Source organism: Lytechinus pictus, chromosome 5, assembly GCF_037042905.1.
Source record: "Lytechinus pictus isolate F3 Inbred chromosome 5, Lp3.0, whole genome shotgun sequence".
Taxonomy (NCBI): domain Eukaryota; kingdom Metazoa; phylum Echinodermata; class Echinoidea; order Temnopleuroida; family Toxopneustidae; genus Lytechinus; species Lytechinus pictus.
The window spans coordinates 29044761-29061302 of NC_087249.1; the positions used below are offsets into that span (position 1 = coordinate 29044761).

Consider the following 16542-nt stretch of genomic DNA (forward strand, 5'->3'; position numbering starts at 1 on the left):
ACTATTTCCGGTGTCGGCGTCGTCGTCGTCGTCAACAATTGTGTTGTACACCCAATAACTTTCTATAGCTTCAAGGTGGGATCACCAAATTCATACCAGAGGTCCATCTCCTGAAGGCATTGGTCAAGTTCGAATATGAGTCGAATTTGAATAAGGTCAAAGGTCAAAGGTCAATGAACTTTCCATGACTGGCACTGTGCTGTGTTGTACACATAATAACTTTGTACACCAATATAACTTTCTATAGCTTCGAGGTGGGATAACTTTCTATAGCTTCGAGGTGGGAACACCAAATTCATACCAGAGGTCCATCTCGTGAAGGCACAGGTCAAGTTCGAATATGAGTCGAATTTGAATAAGGTCAAAGGTCAATGAACTTTCCATGACTGGCACTGTGCTGTGTTGTACGCATAATAACTTTCTATATCTTCGAGGTGGGATCACCAAATTCATACCAGAGGTCCATCTCCTGAAGGCACAGGTCAAGTTCGAATATGAGTCGAATTTGAATAAGGTCAAAGGTCAATGAACTTTCCATGACTGGCACTGTGCTGTGTTGTACACACAATAACTTTCTATAGCTTCGAGGTGAGATCGCCAAATTCATAACAGACGTCCATTTCTTGAAGGTACAGGTCAAGTTCGAATATGAGTCGAATTTGAATAAGGTGAAAGGTCAATGAACTTTCCATGACTGGCACTGCTGTGTTGTACACACAATAACTTTCTATAGCTTCGAGGTGGGATCGCCAAACTCGTAACAGAGGTCCATCTAAGTCATATAGCATACATGTAGTTTTGACATGCAGTCTCTTCATGACTGCAATATGCAGGCGAGACAACGCTTGGCGTTTGCCTTGTATTGGTAATACATCTTATTTTTCTTATTAATTGAGTTTAACAAAGATTTGGTAATCCACGGCATACGTGAAATTCTAAATGGACTCTTATTTGTACAGTTAATCACAGGTACGTTCTCGTCATATAAAACCTTTAATTTTTTCATGAAATTATCAAAGGCACTCTCAACACTTTGGTCTGAAAGTATGTCACTCCAATCAGCCGAAGTTAACGCTTCTCTGAGCCGAGCGATATTTTCAGAATTGCTTTGGCGAGTATGGGTGTTGTAAATATTTGGATCCTTATATTGTCCTAAAGCTAGTTTTTTTTAGTAAAAACAGGAAAGTGGTCAGATAAGTCAGAAATTACTACTCCAGAAGACGGAGCTGGTTGCGAATTACTAAAAATATTATCAATAAGTGTGGAAGATGTATCAGTCACTCTGGTAGGCTTTGTGATTAAGGGTAACAATGAAAAAGACATTAACAGATTCAATAAGTCATCAACGTGAACATTATCATTGCAGTGTAATATATTTATGTTTAAATCCCCCATCAAAAATAATGATTTATGAGAAGTCAAAGCTTTTTCCAATATATTTTGCATGTCATCTATAAAACTTGTGAAATTACCATGGGGAGGTCTGTAGATTTCTCCAAAAACAACATTTCTTTTACCAGGAAGCAAAATTTCTATAAATACAGCTTCCAAATGATCGGTCATTAAATCAAGATCATGACAAACCTGATAATCACACTGAGAAGGGACATATATTGCAACACCACCACCTCTTTTATTTTTCCTATTATTACAAATTATATCATAGTAGTAATGAACTTATGAAGCAGATCAAGGATTATAAACCTTAAAGAACCTATCTAACCTATTTAGATCTAGACCCAATTTCAAAAATATACTTAGAATTATGTTTTCTGTCTCATCGAGCTTGAGCCTCTTCCCTCTTTTTCGTTGTCTCTCAGTTCCTGGGGCCCGTTTCTCAACAACTAGACAAGTTAGTCATATCTTTATTCACCAACCACGGAGTTAGTTCCAATCATACTAAGCCTGTTTCACGAAAGGCTTCCTAACTAGAATACCTTGATATCGATACTATCGGTAAAAAGAGCAGACGAGACGTAGCCTTAGTCACAAAATAGCATAATTTTCAAAAAGAAAAATGATGACAAAATTGCAAATATTGTGATGAATTGGGAATTACATCTTTTAAAAATAATAGCACAGGTAAATCATGCATCATACATACTTAGACCATGAAGACTAGATAGAGCATTCAATTGCTGAGAAAATGGAATTATGAATAATTTATTTCATGACTAAAAAATCGCATGTGGACGTTGAGATGGGTACCCCCGGGATATCAAATTTTAATAGTTTACGAAAGTAAACCATTACGGTTTTCTTTGTAAACTGATGATAATTATACGGTATTTTACGATTCCAAACATCATCAAAATATAGTTTAACAATTAAAAAAAAATCTTTGATACCGAAACTTACGATTTGACAAATTCTATGCATAAATTAGAGATATAATTTATCCAAGTGTTAATAGGGGTCTGAAAACGACAAATAGGAGTCCAGTTATGGATGGCCTGACGTGGTAGAATCTTTATCGATTAAATTATTTTACTATTTCAAAATGAATGGTTTTGTGGCGTTTTACCAACAGTTTTATAGTTTCTTTGTATTACAATGATCATTGAATGCATTATCCCACTTGTTTTGGGATGTAATTTCAACCTTTATGCTTGATTACGTAAGATTATAATTTTCAAATTTCTAGGCACTTTTGCATGTCATAGTTTACCCACGTGATGCCACTACGTCATTAAGAAAGAAGTTATGACAGGTCCGGAGGTGTCATAAATATTTAGTGAGGTTGTTGTACCCGATCTTGGTAAAGAGGGCTTCGTGAAACGGTTAGCGGACAAGTAGCTCACTATCTCCGATTTAGTCAACAAGTTAGACTTATGACGGTGTTGAGAAACGGGCCCCTGGATTCTAAAGTATATCTATCCCTAAATGACAGCTGGGCTGTGGCCATAGTGAAAATAATATTTCTACCAGTCTAACTCTAACCATTCTAGTAGTAACGTTATAAAGTATTTTAAGTACCTATGTATCATGCGTGTCATGGTGTGTGTGTGTGAGGGTGAGGGGGTGTGTGCGTGTGTTTGTTTTATAATGTAACATGTTCAACCATGTGTTTCTTTCCCTGTTTTGGGGGACTATGACTTACAAGTTTTTTTTAACTTTCATATTAGTCTCCAGTTTCATTCATCAGATTAAATCTCGATTGTTTCATGTTAGTACTTTGTGATTTCTATAATTGAAATGAAAATTGAAATGGAAAAAAATAAATAAATAAAACCTCGTACTGTATCGATAAGTGACATACTCTAAGTAAAATGTTTAATGGCTGTGGTACGATTCCAGTCCGAATAAGTGAGGATAAAGAATAAGATTTAAAAAAAATACATGCACCCGTACAGCTCAAATACATTTAATCTATACCAATTTGTCTAGCAGTGTACCATCGACTACATCCATATACGATATAACTCTCTTGTTTCAGTCGTCCAGTAGACGGTCTCATATAATAGGCCATGTACAAGACCTGGAAAAGTTGTAAGGTTTTTTGTTGATTCGTGTTCTAGATGGGTATTGAAGTAAATTCAGCTTGGTTGCCACCTTGGCAACCTTGAGGATTTTTTTAAATTAGCCTAATTAGCATAATCATCTAATTAGCATTTAATCAATATGTAATATGCTGTACTCTTAAACCAAAAACACTGAAAACATAAATAACATCATTTTACTAAGGAATTCCTGTGACGAGGAATCGATTCATGACAATAGTGCAATCATCGTAATCAGCCTAATTAGCAAAACTGTAGTCTGTACGCATGTGTGAATGTCCGTCCAGAAAACCCCCGAAATGTACGCAGCCCCTATGGGTTTTTTTATGGCGAGGACACAAATTTTCTATTTAAACAATGCTATCATTGTAATAAGCATAATTATCATGAGCTAATTAACATAATATGTACAATATATATATTTCTTTGTCAAAGTACAACGGCCTAAAACAGAAAATGATACAGCTCTTCTAATGTTTTCTATGTAGAGGAATTCATTTATGGCACTAACTTTCTATGACGAGGAATTCATTTATGACATTACTTTTCCCTTTGGATCAATGTAGACATTGTAATTAGCATAATTAACATAATGCACTAATTAACATAATTATTATACATTTCTGCGCTAATTAACACAATTGTTACAGATTTCTATGTCTGACATGGAAATGTATAATTATGTTAATTAGCGCATTATGCTAATTATGCTAATTACAATGCCTACAACGGTCTAAAACATGAATACTACAGTATGGCAAGTTCCCCCAAGTCTGCGCAGTCCCCCTTGTCTGCGCACACGCGTATCTGCTCGATTATACGCAACGAACAAAGAATTTACACATGCAATACATAGACAGATATTCATTTTAAAAATCCGACTAAAAATTGTGGAAAAATAATGAATTTTGGGCAGTCCATGTGACGGCCTCAAAATGCGGCGGCCTTTTTCATCAAAATCCCCGAATCGTGTGCAAAGTGAATGGGTGCGCAGATGGGGTACCATTTTTTTTTTCAATCTGAAATTGACTGCCTAAGGTTTTTTCCAAGAAAATCCTATATTTCTTTCAAATTTGTATGAGATATTTTGTACATTTACTCATAATAATATAAGGAACATTGTTATCTGAAAGATTTTGTGAAATAAAAAGACATTTATGGTAAATCTTAACTAAAAATGTTAGGTGCGCAGACTTGGGGACCACCATCTACAGCTCTTCTAATGTTTCTATGTTGGAGAATTCATTTATGACACACAATTTCCCTTTTAACTATATAATGACAATATCTTAATTAGAATAATTAGCATGATGCACAAATTAACATTTAGGTACAACATGAATAATACAGCTAACCTTTTGTTTTCTCAATTTTAGCGAGGAATTCATGTATGACATTATTTTTTCCCATTGAATTAATTTAGGCATTGTAATTATCTTAATCAGCATAATGCGCTAATCAACATAAATGTGCAATATATAACTTTTGCTGTCACTGTATTGTCTATAACGGCTTGAAAACATGGATAAATCAGCTCTGCTGAAATTTTCCACGACAGGGAATTCATTTATGACTCTAGTTTTCATTTTTAGTCAATGTTACCATTTTAATGAGCATAATTAGCATAATGATCTAGTTAGCAAAATTATGTTCAATAAATCTACTTTTGCATAATTTATCAAGAAAGCCTGAAAATATAAATAAAACTTATTTTAAACGGCTTTCTATGACTTTGGTCCTGCAGTTCCTATGGCTGGAATCGATATCATAACTCATCTCAATACAGTACCAAAGAAATTCTATGTATTGCACCTTAAAGTGAATAAGCCCATTATGTTAATAACATTAATTACAATGATTACATTGGTAAAAATGAAACCTGGTGTCATAAATGAACTCTTCATCATAGGAAACATTAGAAGAGCTATATTAATCATGTTTTAGGCTTTTTACAATTAAATCAATATCAATGGCATATATGTGCTAATTAGCGCATTATGCTATGCCAATTACAATGCCTACATTGGTTAAAAGGGGGAAAATGTCATAAATGAATTCTTCATCAAAGAAAACCGTAGGATAGCTATTTTAATCATGTTTTGGGCATTGTCGATATATAATGACAAAGCAACATATATATATACTGTATATAAGAGAAACAAGGTTGAAACTTTCATGCTTTAATCCAACAAAATTTATTGAAGTCCACAAATTTTCGACGAGTACATAAATTTGTGGACTTCAATAAATTTTGTTGGATTAAAGCATGAAAGTTTCAACCTTGTTTCTCTTAATATTACTCCAATACGTGGAATATCTACCGTATATATATATATATATATATATATATATATATATATATATAGGCGTAAATAAATCAAGCATTAACGCTAGACGTAGCTTCCAAGTATCTCTTTTATTGCGAGCTTTCGGCCAGTGGGGCCTTCATCAGGCCTATAATGAATTGAAACAAACAAAATAGAACAAAACCATACAAATAAAATCGTAATAACAACAAAGTAAATAATATGTAACAAAGGGTACAGAACAGAAGGATTACACTAAGATAACAAAAAATAACAAGAGAGGGGGTTGAGTACAGAACAGAAGGGTTACAGTAAGATAACAAAAAATAACAACAGAGGGTGTAATGGCTTAAACGAGATGGTGGAATACAATAGAAACGATTGGGAAACTTAAGTGTGTGGAAAGACAAGGTATTTACCAGCATTGAAATTAACTTTGGTTTCTGTTCATCTGGAGGAGTAGTAGTCTTGTGTAGGTAATACTGTGAAAAAGGAGGATAATGTTTCAAGTAAAATGACAACTCGTTTCAATATTATTCTATATCTTGTATTTGAGTACATAACTATATTGATCTGTTTACATAGTATTCAAGTAACTGGTGATACAAGTTATAGTTTGAGAGCTTGACATAAAAAGGTACATTGTCATGCGCAGGGAAATATATACGTATAATTTGTATTGATGTTTGAGCGGTAAGCAACATAATGAACAGAATACACATACTGCCATACGGAACAAAGTAAACATACAGCCATAAGGAGCAAAGAAATCGTAATAATCAATCAAATAATCAGATATAATCAAGTGATCAAGATACTAAGCATACCAAACTGTATGGGGGTAAAGAGACGTAACTATAAAACAATATGAAGTGGCCTGTTGGGGCGGGTGAGACTGTAAATTAAACAATGAAATTGGTCGAAAAGGTATGTAGAGGTTCAATAATTACCAAACATATTATGCATATATATATAAATATGTATATACAAGATCAGATATATTAAGTACGAAAGTGGTTACCTATAGTTCCAGTGTCATGGAGAGTGTGTCGACTAGGTGTGCAGGTATGAGGTAAAGTGAGGTGAAGTGAATGTGTGTGTGTGTATGTGCGTGTGTGTGTGTGCGTGTGTGGGGGCATGCAATGGGTCATTGGTTCTAATTGTTTAATTTACAGTCTCACCCGCCCCAACAGGCCACTTCATATAGTTTTATAGTTACGTCTCTTTACCCCCATACAGTTTGGTATGCTTAGTATCTTGATCACTTGATTATATCTGATTATTTGATTGATTATTACGATTTCTTTGCTCCTTATGGCTGTATGTTTACTTTGTTCCGTATGGCAGTATGTGTATTCTGTTCATTATGTTGCTTACCGCTCAAACATCAATATAAATTATACGTATATAAAAAAATTATTTCCCTGCGCATGACAATGTACCTTTTTATGTCAAGCTCTCAAACTATAACTTGTATCACCAGTTACTTGAATACTATGTAAACAGATCAATATAGTTATGTACTCAAATACAAGATATAGAATAATATTGAAACGAGTTGTCATTTTACTTGAAACATTATCCTCCTTTTTCACAGTATTACCTACACAAGACTACTACTCCTCCAGATGAACAGAAACCAAAGTTAATTTCAATGCTGGTAAATACCTTGTCTTTCCACACACTTAAGTTTCCCAATCGTTTCTATTGTATTCCACCATCTCGTTTAAGCCATTACCCCCTCTGTTGTTATTTTTTGTTATCTTACTGTAACCCTTCTGTTCTGTACCCTTTGTTACACATTATTTACTTTGTTGTTATTACGATTTTATTTGTATGGTTTTGTTCTATTTTGTTTGTTTCAATTCATTATAGGCCTGATGAAGGCCCCACTGGCCGAAAGCTCGCAGTAAAAGAGATACTTGGAAGCTACGTCTAGCGTTAATGCTTGATTTATTTACGCCTATACGTAGAACATGACGCGCTGCAATACACGTTGTGCAAAGGGCCCTCTTCCTTTATATATATATATATATATATATATATATGTATGTATACACACACACATAGATATATATATATACATTAGACATATATGGAAATTTAGTGTCATAAATGAATTCTCAATCATAGAAATCATTAGAAGAGCCGTATCATTTAGTTTTCAGGCTGTTGTAGACAGTACTTTCACAAAGAAATCTATATATTGAACAAATTTTAATGCTAATTAGTGTATTATGCTAATTACAACAAAATGGAAAACTTTAGAATCATAGATGAATTCCACATCATAGAAAATCCTAAAAGGGCTGTACTGTTTTGAGGGTTTTCTGAATAGACATTAAGAAATATGTATGTAGAGGGTCTATACTTACGCTAATTTGCTCATTATGCTAATTACGTTGATTTACAATGAATTAAAATAATTGTCATGAATCGATACCTCGTATATATTCATTTCTTCTGGTTTAAGAGTAGATCTAAACTCCTACAGTATACATATTGTATATGTGCGAATTTGATGCTAATTAGGCTAATTGAAAAAATTGCTTCAATGTTGCCAATGTGACAACCAAGCTGAATTTACTTTAATACCCATCTAGAATACAATCAACAACAAAAACTTTTACTTAACGTTTCCAGGTACGAGAGATTTCTACTGGACTACAGTTCCTCCGCTGTTTGGAGATCGGCAGGTAACACTGCAGAAGTTGAGTCTAGTAAAAGTCAAGTCCGGAGGGATTGGAAAATAGGCAGATTACTGTGAATTGAGGTTTACCGTGGCGTTTGTACCATGACGGCCTCGAGTCCAACTTCCAGCTGACAGGGTTTTCTTGTCAGGATGCCTCCGTGCCTGACCGTCAATTACGTTGGTTTTGGCTAAATATATGACCGTTGCTCTCGACCCAGGTGCTAAATGGGTACCAGGTAGGATGCGAAAGCCCGGGTAGTATGCGTAGCTATTGACTCTTGGAACTCTTGTTGGAATGCTCCCCAGAGAGTGGAGAAGTTGCATATATTGTATGCGGGCAAGCAAGGATCCGATGACCGGGGTAATAATATGCTGTAAAGCACTTTGGGCTGTTATGGGAAAAGCGCTATATAAAAATAGCTATTATTATGATGGTTTATGGAAAAGATTGGTTAACAACCATCGCCAACCGTCGATCTCTAGTCAGATCATCCGTCGACTGTCGACTGCAATCGATCATCATTTCACGTCTCAATTTAGTCAACTGAACATTCGTCGACCATTCATTCACCAGCATTCGTTCCATACATAATTTGCCCTTTGTAACACTCCAAATAACATAGTCTTTAATGTAGGTTCAAAGTCTGATATTAAGCTTTAATTTCTCATCAATATAATGTACAATGCAGCAGTGAGTCCCATAAGAGGCAGGGCAGAATATGTGAAATGAGCGGAAGCGATTTATCTTCCTCCCGCTTACAACTGATTCCTCGTATTTATGCATTTACTAAAACTTCGATTACTTCAGTTACTAAAATGACTAAAATAGCTACAATAACTTAATTAACTTTGCCAATCAACCTGCTGTCTCAAATAAAACAACTGGATTATGCTCATACAACTTTTCTTACAATTAATTAATTCAAAGGATCTATGACAACTGCAACACGTTTATAGAATATGCGATTTTAGCTAAATTTCCTTAATTTACAGAACGCCTACACTTACGATTTCCGCATAGTCTATGTTTACAGACCCTATAAGCTCTCTATGACATTACAACAGAAATATAGTTCGTTACACCGACTCCTTTCTCTCTCGAGCTTGGTCCCCAATTAAGCTAATTAATAACAAATTGTCACTTAGAACAACCTATTTTCAACATACAGCTTCAAAACGAAATCCTTTACATTGTCATATGGTTTCTTGTGACAGCTAATTCAGGTTCCATATAACTTTCCAAAACATACAAAGCATCACAAATCATGCACTAGCAATTAGAGTTCCCAAGAGTCCAGATTTTTTAAGTAACGTATCCGCACAGAGTTTGATGATTGCAACCAAGTTCATTATCATGCGACCATTTTAACTGAAAGCTCAGTCCTTGTTATAGTTTGTAGGCATGTCACAAAATAATCCCTCAAGTATGTAGCAGGTTGATCGTCTGTCACGGATGGGATACCGTCTCGCTAAAGTCCATTTTTCAGGTGCGTTTTCTCCTCTGGCAGTGGGTGATGGTTCATTAGCTGTACCCCCTGCTGTTGCACCATCTGTTATATCGTCTTGTTGACTGTTGTCTGATGGCTCTCCAGGTACCTCGTCGGGTAGCATGTCTTCTGATGAGCTTTCGAAAGTGTGGACGTCTGCCAAGGCATCATCTGGGTCACCTGTATGATCTGCAGCCTGGCTTCTGTCTGGTGGATCTCAGAGCACATCATCAGCGGGCACGACGTCTTCTGTGAAACTTTCGGTACCATGGTCAGTTGTCAATATATCATTCTCTGTCTCTCAGATGTTTCCCCATCCGCTGACGTTTGGTCTTGTGGGTCTCCAGGCACTTCGCTATCGGGCAGGATGTGTCGTGATATGCATCCTGGCATTACCTGGCGATTCTGGTCCTGATACACCATGAGCTGAACTGTACGTGGGCAAGTCTCTTCCAGCGGGTCTTACTTCCCTAGTCGAGCATCCAACACCTTGATAGGGTTTCAACCTATCAATGTGTACTACCAATGGTTTAGATATCCGAGACTGTTGAATCCTATCTGTGACATCTGACAGGTAACTGCCAGGTAAGGACCAAGCCATCTTGGTTGCAATTTTGGGCAGCGACCCGTTTCTCTGGTCTTCTTTCGTAGCCATACAAATTGTCCCACATAAAAAAGGAGTTGTATGCACCTTCCTGTCGTAGAACGACTTCTGTCGACGGTTTGCTGTTTTCAGAGTTTCTCTCGCTCCCTTGTGAGCTCTTTCTAGACGATTCAGGAGCCTTGCACTGTAGTCTGTCTGATTGTCATATTCATCTGTCTTGGTAGGAGGGAGATCCCAGTCCATAGGCATGGTTGCCTCTCGCCCTGACATTAGCACGTTGGGTGTTTCATCGGTTGATCCCTGGGGGCAACGTCTGTAAGCACATGACTTGTAGTGAAGGGGATTGATCCCAACCCCGCTCTCCATCCATGTCCAGGAATGCAGCAGTTGTATCCACCAGGGTACCGTTGTACCTTTCGACTAGCCCATCGAAATTGGGATTATAAGCAGTGGTTCTGGTTTTGGTGTATCCCAGGACGAAGTTGCGCCCCTGGTCTGAATGGATATATCTCGGAACCCCAAACCGACATGTAAACTCTGTGACAAGTTTCTTCGCGAGTACCGTCTCAGCCTTCTCATCGGGGCTTGGGTATGCCTCCACCCATTTTGTGAAGAAGTCCCCAACGACGAGAAAATACTTGTTGCCATTGTCAGTCTCGGGTAGAGGGCCAAGGATGTCTAAAGCAACCCTCTCCATGGGCGAACTTATTATTTGCTGCAAGGGGGCTCGTCTAGTTTGACCATGCACTTTTCGTTTAGCACAGATGTCACATTCTCCTAGAGCAGAACGGAAATCAGCTTTCATTCCGACCCAGTAGTACTTCAGTCTTAGCTCTTCCCATTGACCTTTCCACGCCGAAATGACCTACGGTAAAGGTTGCATGAGTCTCCTGGATAATGTCCTTGATCATGACTCTTGGGACAACCAACTGCCGGCGAATTGTTGTTCCATCATCAGATTCCCAGCGTCGTTAAAGAACTTCATCAGTGACGACGAGTGCTTCCCAGTGTTCCAGGAGTCACTTCTTCCTCCGAACGTTTGGTTGCTGAGGCCTTTGCGGTCAACACAGGACTGATATTCTCATCTTCTCGATGTAGTTTACCAATGTTTGTTGCTAGCTCATGTACAATCTCTCATGTGGCCATAATCTGGCCAACACAACCTTCATCCTCCCGGGAGCACTGCGAGCAAGGTTTCCGGGAAAGGCCATCAGCATTCGCATGACTCTGTCCCTGTCTATATTGGATGTCAAAGTCGTATTCAGCTATAACCTCCATCCATCTAGCAAACTGGCCTCTCAGATCTTTGAAATGAACCAGCCATTGTAGAGATCCATGGTCTGTTCTGATGGCCACATGCCGGCCAGGACAGCGCAGGACAGCGTGTACGCTTTTTGGGGAGAGTACTTCTTCGAGGTATTGGCGGAACTGCCTCAGAAACACCACCACCGCCAACAGCTCATTCCTGGTGACACAATAGTTCTGCTCTGTCTTGTGTAGAGTGCGACTAGCATATTGGCAATCACCTCCTCAACACCTCCTTGCACTTGAGAATGGACAGCCCCTATGCCCATGTCACTAGTATCGGTGTCCAAGATGTAGCGTCCTTCTGCAGTTGGATAAGCTATGAAAGGTGGAGTAATCAATCTCCGTTTCAGCTCTTCAAAATCTTCCCGACACTTTTGTCCACTCACATTTCGGTTCTTCTCCGTCAATTGATGTTATGGTTTTGCCACCATTTCGAATCCCTTCACAAAGCGTCGATAGTATAGGACATTCCAATAAAGCTTCGGACCTCTTTAACAACCGTGGATTTGGCCAACTTCTGATAGCTGCTGTCTTTTTGGGGTCTGTTGTGTCTCCATCTGCTGATACCACATGTCCCAGATACACGACACTGGTCCGGAACAGATGACACTTGGACGGTTTCAGCTTCAATCCAGATTCACTCAAACGCTGAAAGACGATTCTCAGCCTAGCTAGTTCCTCCTTTACCGTCTCCCCATACACGATGATGTTCTCTAAGTAAACTAGCAACATCTTCCATGTCAACCCGGACAGTACTCTATCCATTAGCTGCTCAAAGGTGGCGGGCGGATTGCAAAGCCCAAAGGGCATGACGTGACACAACCCACCGCTGGCCATGAATGCTGACTTCAATTCGGCTTGCTCATCCAGCTGGACCTGCCAGTAAACACTAGAGAGATCTAGAGTTGAAAACCACTTGGCTCCACTTGAGGAATCCAGGGTGTCGTCAATCCACCAAGCCCTTCTTGACAGTGGTTTGCCTTCTAGTTGAGTAGAAGATCCTTATTGGCTAAATTTCTGCATTAGCTCCACAGCGCTGTCTACTACCAGGCCCTTCTTGCTCAATTCTGTCGAACTGGTAGGTGCTTCCAACAATCCGACCCCGCCGATGATCTTGGTTATCCAGTTGTCCAGTTACTTCTCCTTTGAGAACATCCTCATGTCCTGCAGGGACAATACTGGTTTCGGAGGCCAAGACTCTGCAGCAAAATTGTCCGCCCTCTTGGCCCTTACATGGGATGGACTGCCAAGGTGTTCGAAGTACCATCCTACGGATTCTAGTTCAGCATGCATCTAAATTAACAGGTCAAGACCGATGATTCCCTCATTCTTCAATGTAGCCTAGGTCAGATCGACCATGAAGACCAATCCTCCAATGTGCAGTTCCATCACAGATTTCCCCCCTGGTGCCTAAAGGCGATCTATCAGCCTGCTGCACCGTATTAGTCATTTTCTCCAAGATTGACTGTTTTCCTTGTCGATCATGTTGAAGACATTGTCGGCAATAAAAGATTGCGATGATCCAGTATCAATCAGGAATGTTACTGACTGCCCATTGACTTTAGACTTAATGAAAATACATTGTCGCTTGACGTTTCCTGGCGTACCAACTCGAACGTGTCCAGCTCCCGATTGACCGTCCTGTAGATGCTTGCTTTCTGTTCTGCATTTCCTCCATCTGGACTGGAATGAATGGGTTCCACCCTCTCAATATCTAGATTTTTTGGACAGTCCTTCTTGATGTCCAGTCCCATAACAAAGATGACAGCGTTTGGTGTCTGTCTCTATGACATTACGACAGAAATACAATTCATTACAGTACTCTAACGTTACTCACTTATACTACTACGTACTATTGCTGGAAATAAGAGGCTCGATTCAGAAAACTCCAGTCTATATAATATCGGCGATGTTGTCTGTTGGGCTGGTAACACTCACTGGAGAGACTGACTTCGACTGCCTAGCTTTGTTGAGGAGCTCGAGAATTGTTTTTCAAACTCCTCGATCAACGTCGACCTGCCTTAAAGGTCAAGTCCACCCCAGAAAAATGATGATTTGAATAAATAGAGAGAAAAATCAAACTAGCATAACACTGATAATTTCATCAAAATCGGATGTAAAATAAGAAAGTTATGACATTTTAAAGTTTCGCTTATTTATCACAAAACAGTGATTTGTACAACTCAGTGACATGCAAATGAGACAGACGATGATGTCCTATTGTTTGACAGGGGCGGCGATCCTGGGGGCGGCAGTGCCCCCCCCCCCCCACTTTTTAAAGCTCTAAAAAATGCCCTTTTTACGCAAGAAAAATGTCCACTCCCGAACGTGTAGTGTCCCCTTTTCACCTAAGGAGGAACCGTTTTAGGTGTTACCAAGTGCCCTTTCTCGTATAAGTGCCAATTTATAACCCAAATTTCCTCCTCTCGAACGAGTTCTGTGCACCTTTCACCTGCGAAGGACCCGGTTTATGTGTTAGCAAGTGCCATTAATTGTATCAGTGCCAATCTTTAACAAAAAATGCCCCCTCACGAACGTGTTCTGTGCCCCTTTTACATGTTTTACCTGAGAACGACCCGTTTTATGTGTTAACAAGTGCCCCTTTGAAACAAGAAAACAACATTCTCAGTAATTACTACTTATGAAGGAAAAAACTTGAAAGAATAATCCTACGCGCCTTAACTTTCATGAGTCATGTCAGTGGGTAGATAAGCAGTTGCATACATATGGGGGCTTGGGGGCTCTAGCCCCCCCCCCCCACCCAAATTTTTCACGGCCAAGAAAAAAAAGAGAAATAGAAAAAGAAAGGGTGAAATATGATATTATATTTTTTATGTTATGTCAAAATCACAAAATCACAAAATTTGATTTTAGTTTAAAAAATATCAACATTTTTGCTTACAAGCTTCGCTCGCTCGCAGCTTCTTACAAATTTTACGTGATAAGTCATATCTAGCCCCCCCCTCAAATTTTTGACTGGTTACATCACTGTAGATAGTGCCATTTTCGAAAGAAAAAAGTGCAACTTTTCCCTTTGCCCCCCCCCCCCCCCCCACTTTCAAATTCGCTCCGCCGCCCCTGTCTGAATTATACAATATTTCATTTTTTTGCAGATTTGACAATAAGGACCAACTTGACTAAACCATATATACAATGCTAATTCCACATGTTCAGAGAGGAATTAATCGTTGTTTCACTTGACAATGAGGTGGAAATTAGATTTCATATTTCATATAATAATTATACAGAAGAAGTAGTAAGTGGATGACGTCATCAGTTTCCTCATTTGCATACCGATCAGGATGTAAATAACTGTTTTGTGACATAAAGCGAAACTTTAAAATGTAATAACTTTCTTATTTTACATCCGATTTTGATGAAGTTTTCAGTGTTATACTTGTTTATAGCATACTTCTTTATACTTTACACTTCTCTTTGTAGCAAACACAACTTTTTGTTTGGGTGCATGACATAAACGAAAAGAAGAAAATCCCTTTCAGAGAGACACAGACAATTAGTCTAGAACTTAAGTCCAAATTGTAATGTTTGTGTCCAGCACATGGTCCAGCGAGCCATTAGGATACAGTCTGAAAATATCCATTTCCAAAATGACATGCAGAAAATAATCGATTTTTCTTCCATTTTTCTTAGAAAGTCAGATAAAGGCCAAAAGCAGATTCTACACGTTCAAGGGATGGTCCAGGCTGGAGATATTTATATCTCAATAAATAGAGTAAATTCACAGAGCTAAATGCTGAAAATTTGATCAAAATCGGATAACAAATAACAAAATTATTGAATTATTGGATTTGCATTATTCTGGTGAAACAGTTCTAGGCATGTCTTCATGAATATTCATTAGATGGGCTGATGATGTCATACCTCCACTTGTTCTTTTTTATTTGATTATATGAAATTAGGTTTATTCAAATATATACTCTACCGAGAACTAAGAAAATTAAGTGCATTAGTGCAATAATAATATACCAAGTATAAGTCAGCGCCTTGAGCACATAATCAATGTGGATTTGGCGCTTTATAAATACTCTATATTATTATTATTATTATTAGTTATTTATTGCCGCGACTTTTTTAATCATAATGGAGACACATCATTTACACATGTATGAAAAAGAGAATCAATTATGATTTCATGTAATAACATAAGAAATAGGAAAGTGGCTGACATCATCAGCCCACTTAATGAATATATATGATGATGTGCATATAACTGTTTTGATACACTTTAAAATTGACACACTTTAAAATTCAATAACTTCGTTATTTGTTGTCCGATTTTGATGAAATTTTCAGCATTTTGCTCAGTGAATTTTACTTTCAGTCCGGACCATCCCTTTAAGCCATCTAATAATAGGGTCTACTAGATCCGGATATGAGACTGTTTACCCGGCCGGGACCGGACCGGGCGTTGTGGCGTGCGCCTGTAATCCAAGCTATGTTCGAGCTAGGTTCGAGCCCTGGTCACGTCTTTCGGATGGTGACGTTGAAAGGTCGGTCCAGACGTAAATAATCATATCTGACTAAACACGTCTGACAAAACTGAAATACACACACTCACACAGTCACACACACACCCGTTGATGACCCGGCGCTGACCTGCTGTCTGATGAGACAAGGCGTGCGC

The 16542-nt window shown here is 38.3% G+C and overlaps 2 protein-coding genes across 2 annotated transcripts in view; both read right to left on the minus strand.

Moving 5' to 3' along the window:
• LOC129262152 (monomeric sarcosine oxidase-like) overlaps positions 1-9077 on the minus strand; it is a 29544-nt gene extending 20467 nt beyond the window's left edge. The window contains exon 1 of the mRNA XM_054900205.2: positions 8586-9077. The gene's annotated coding sequence lies outside the window, so the exon portion shown is untranslated. The remainder of the gene's footprint in view (positions 1-8585) is intronic.
• A 2646-nt stretch (positions 9078-11723) lies between these two features.
• Positions 11724-13651, minus strand: LOC135154166 (uncharacterized). The gene is made up of 3 exons (XM_064099462.1): positions 13447-13651; positions 12284-12880; positions 11724-11893 (listed from the first exon to the last, which is right to left on the minus strand). Exons 1-3 carry the CDS (start codon positions 13649-13651, stop codon positions 11724-11726), a joined length of 972 nt encoding a protein of 323 aa, XP_063955532.1.
• Positions 13652-16542: the final 2891 nt, after the last annotated feature.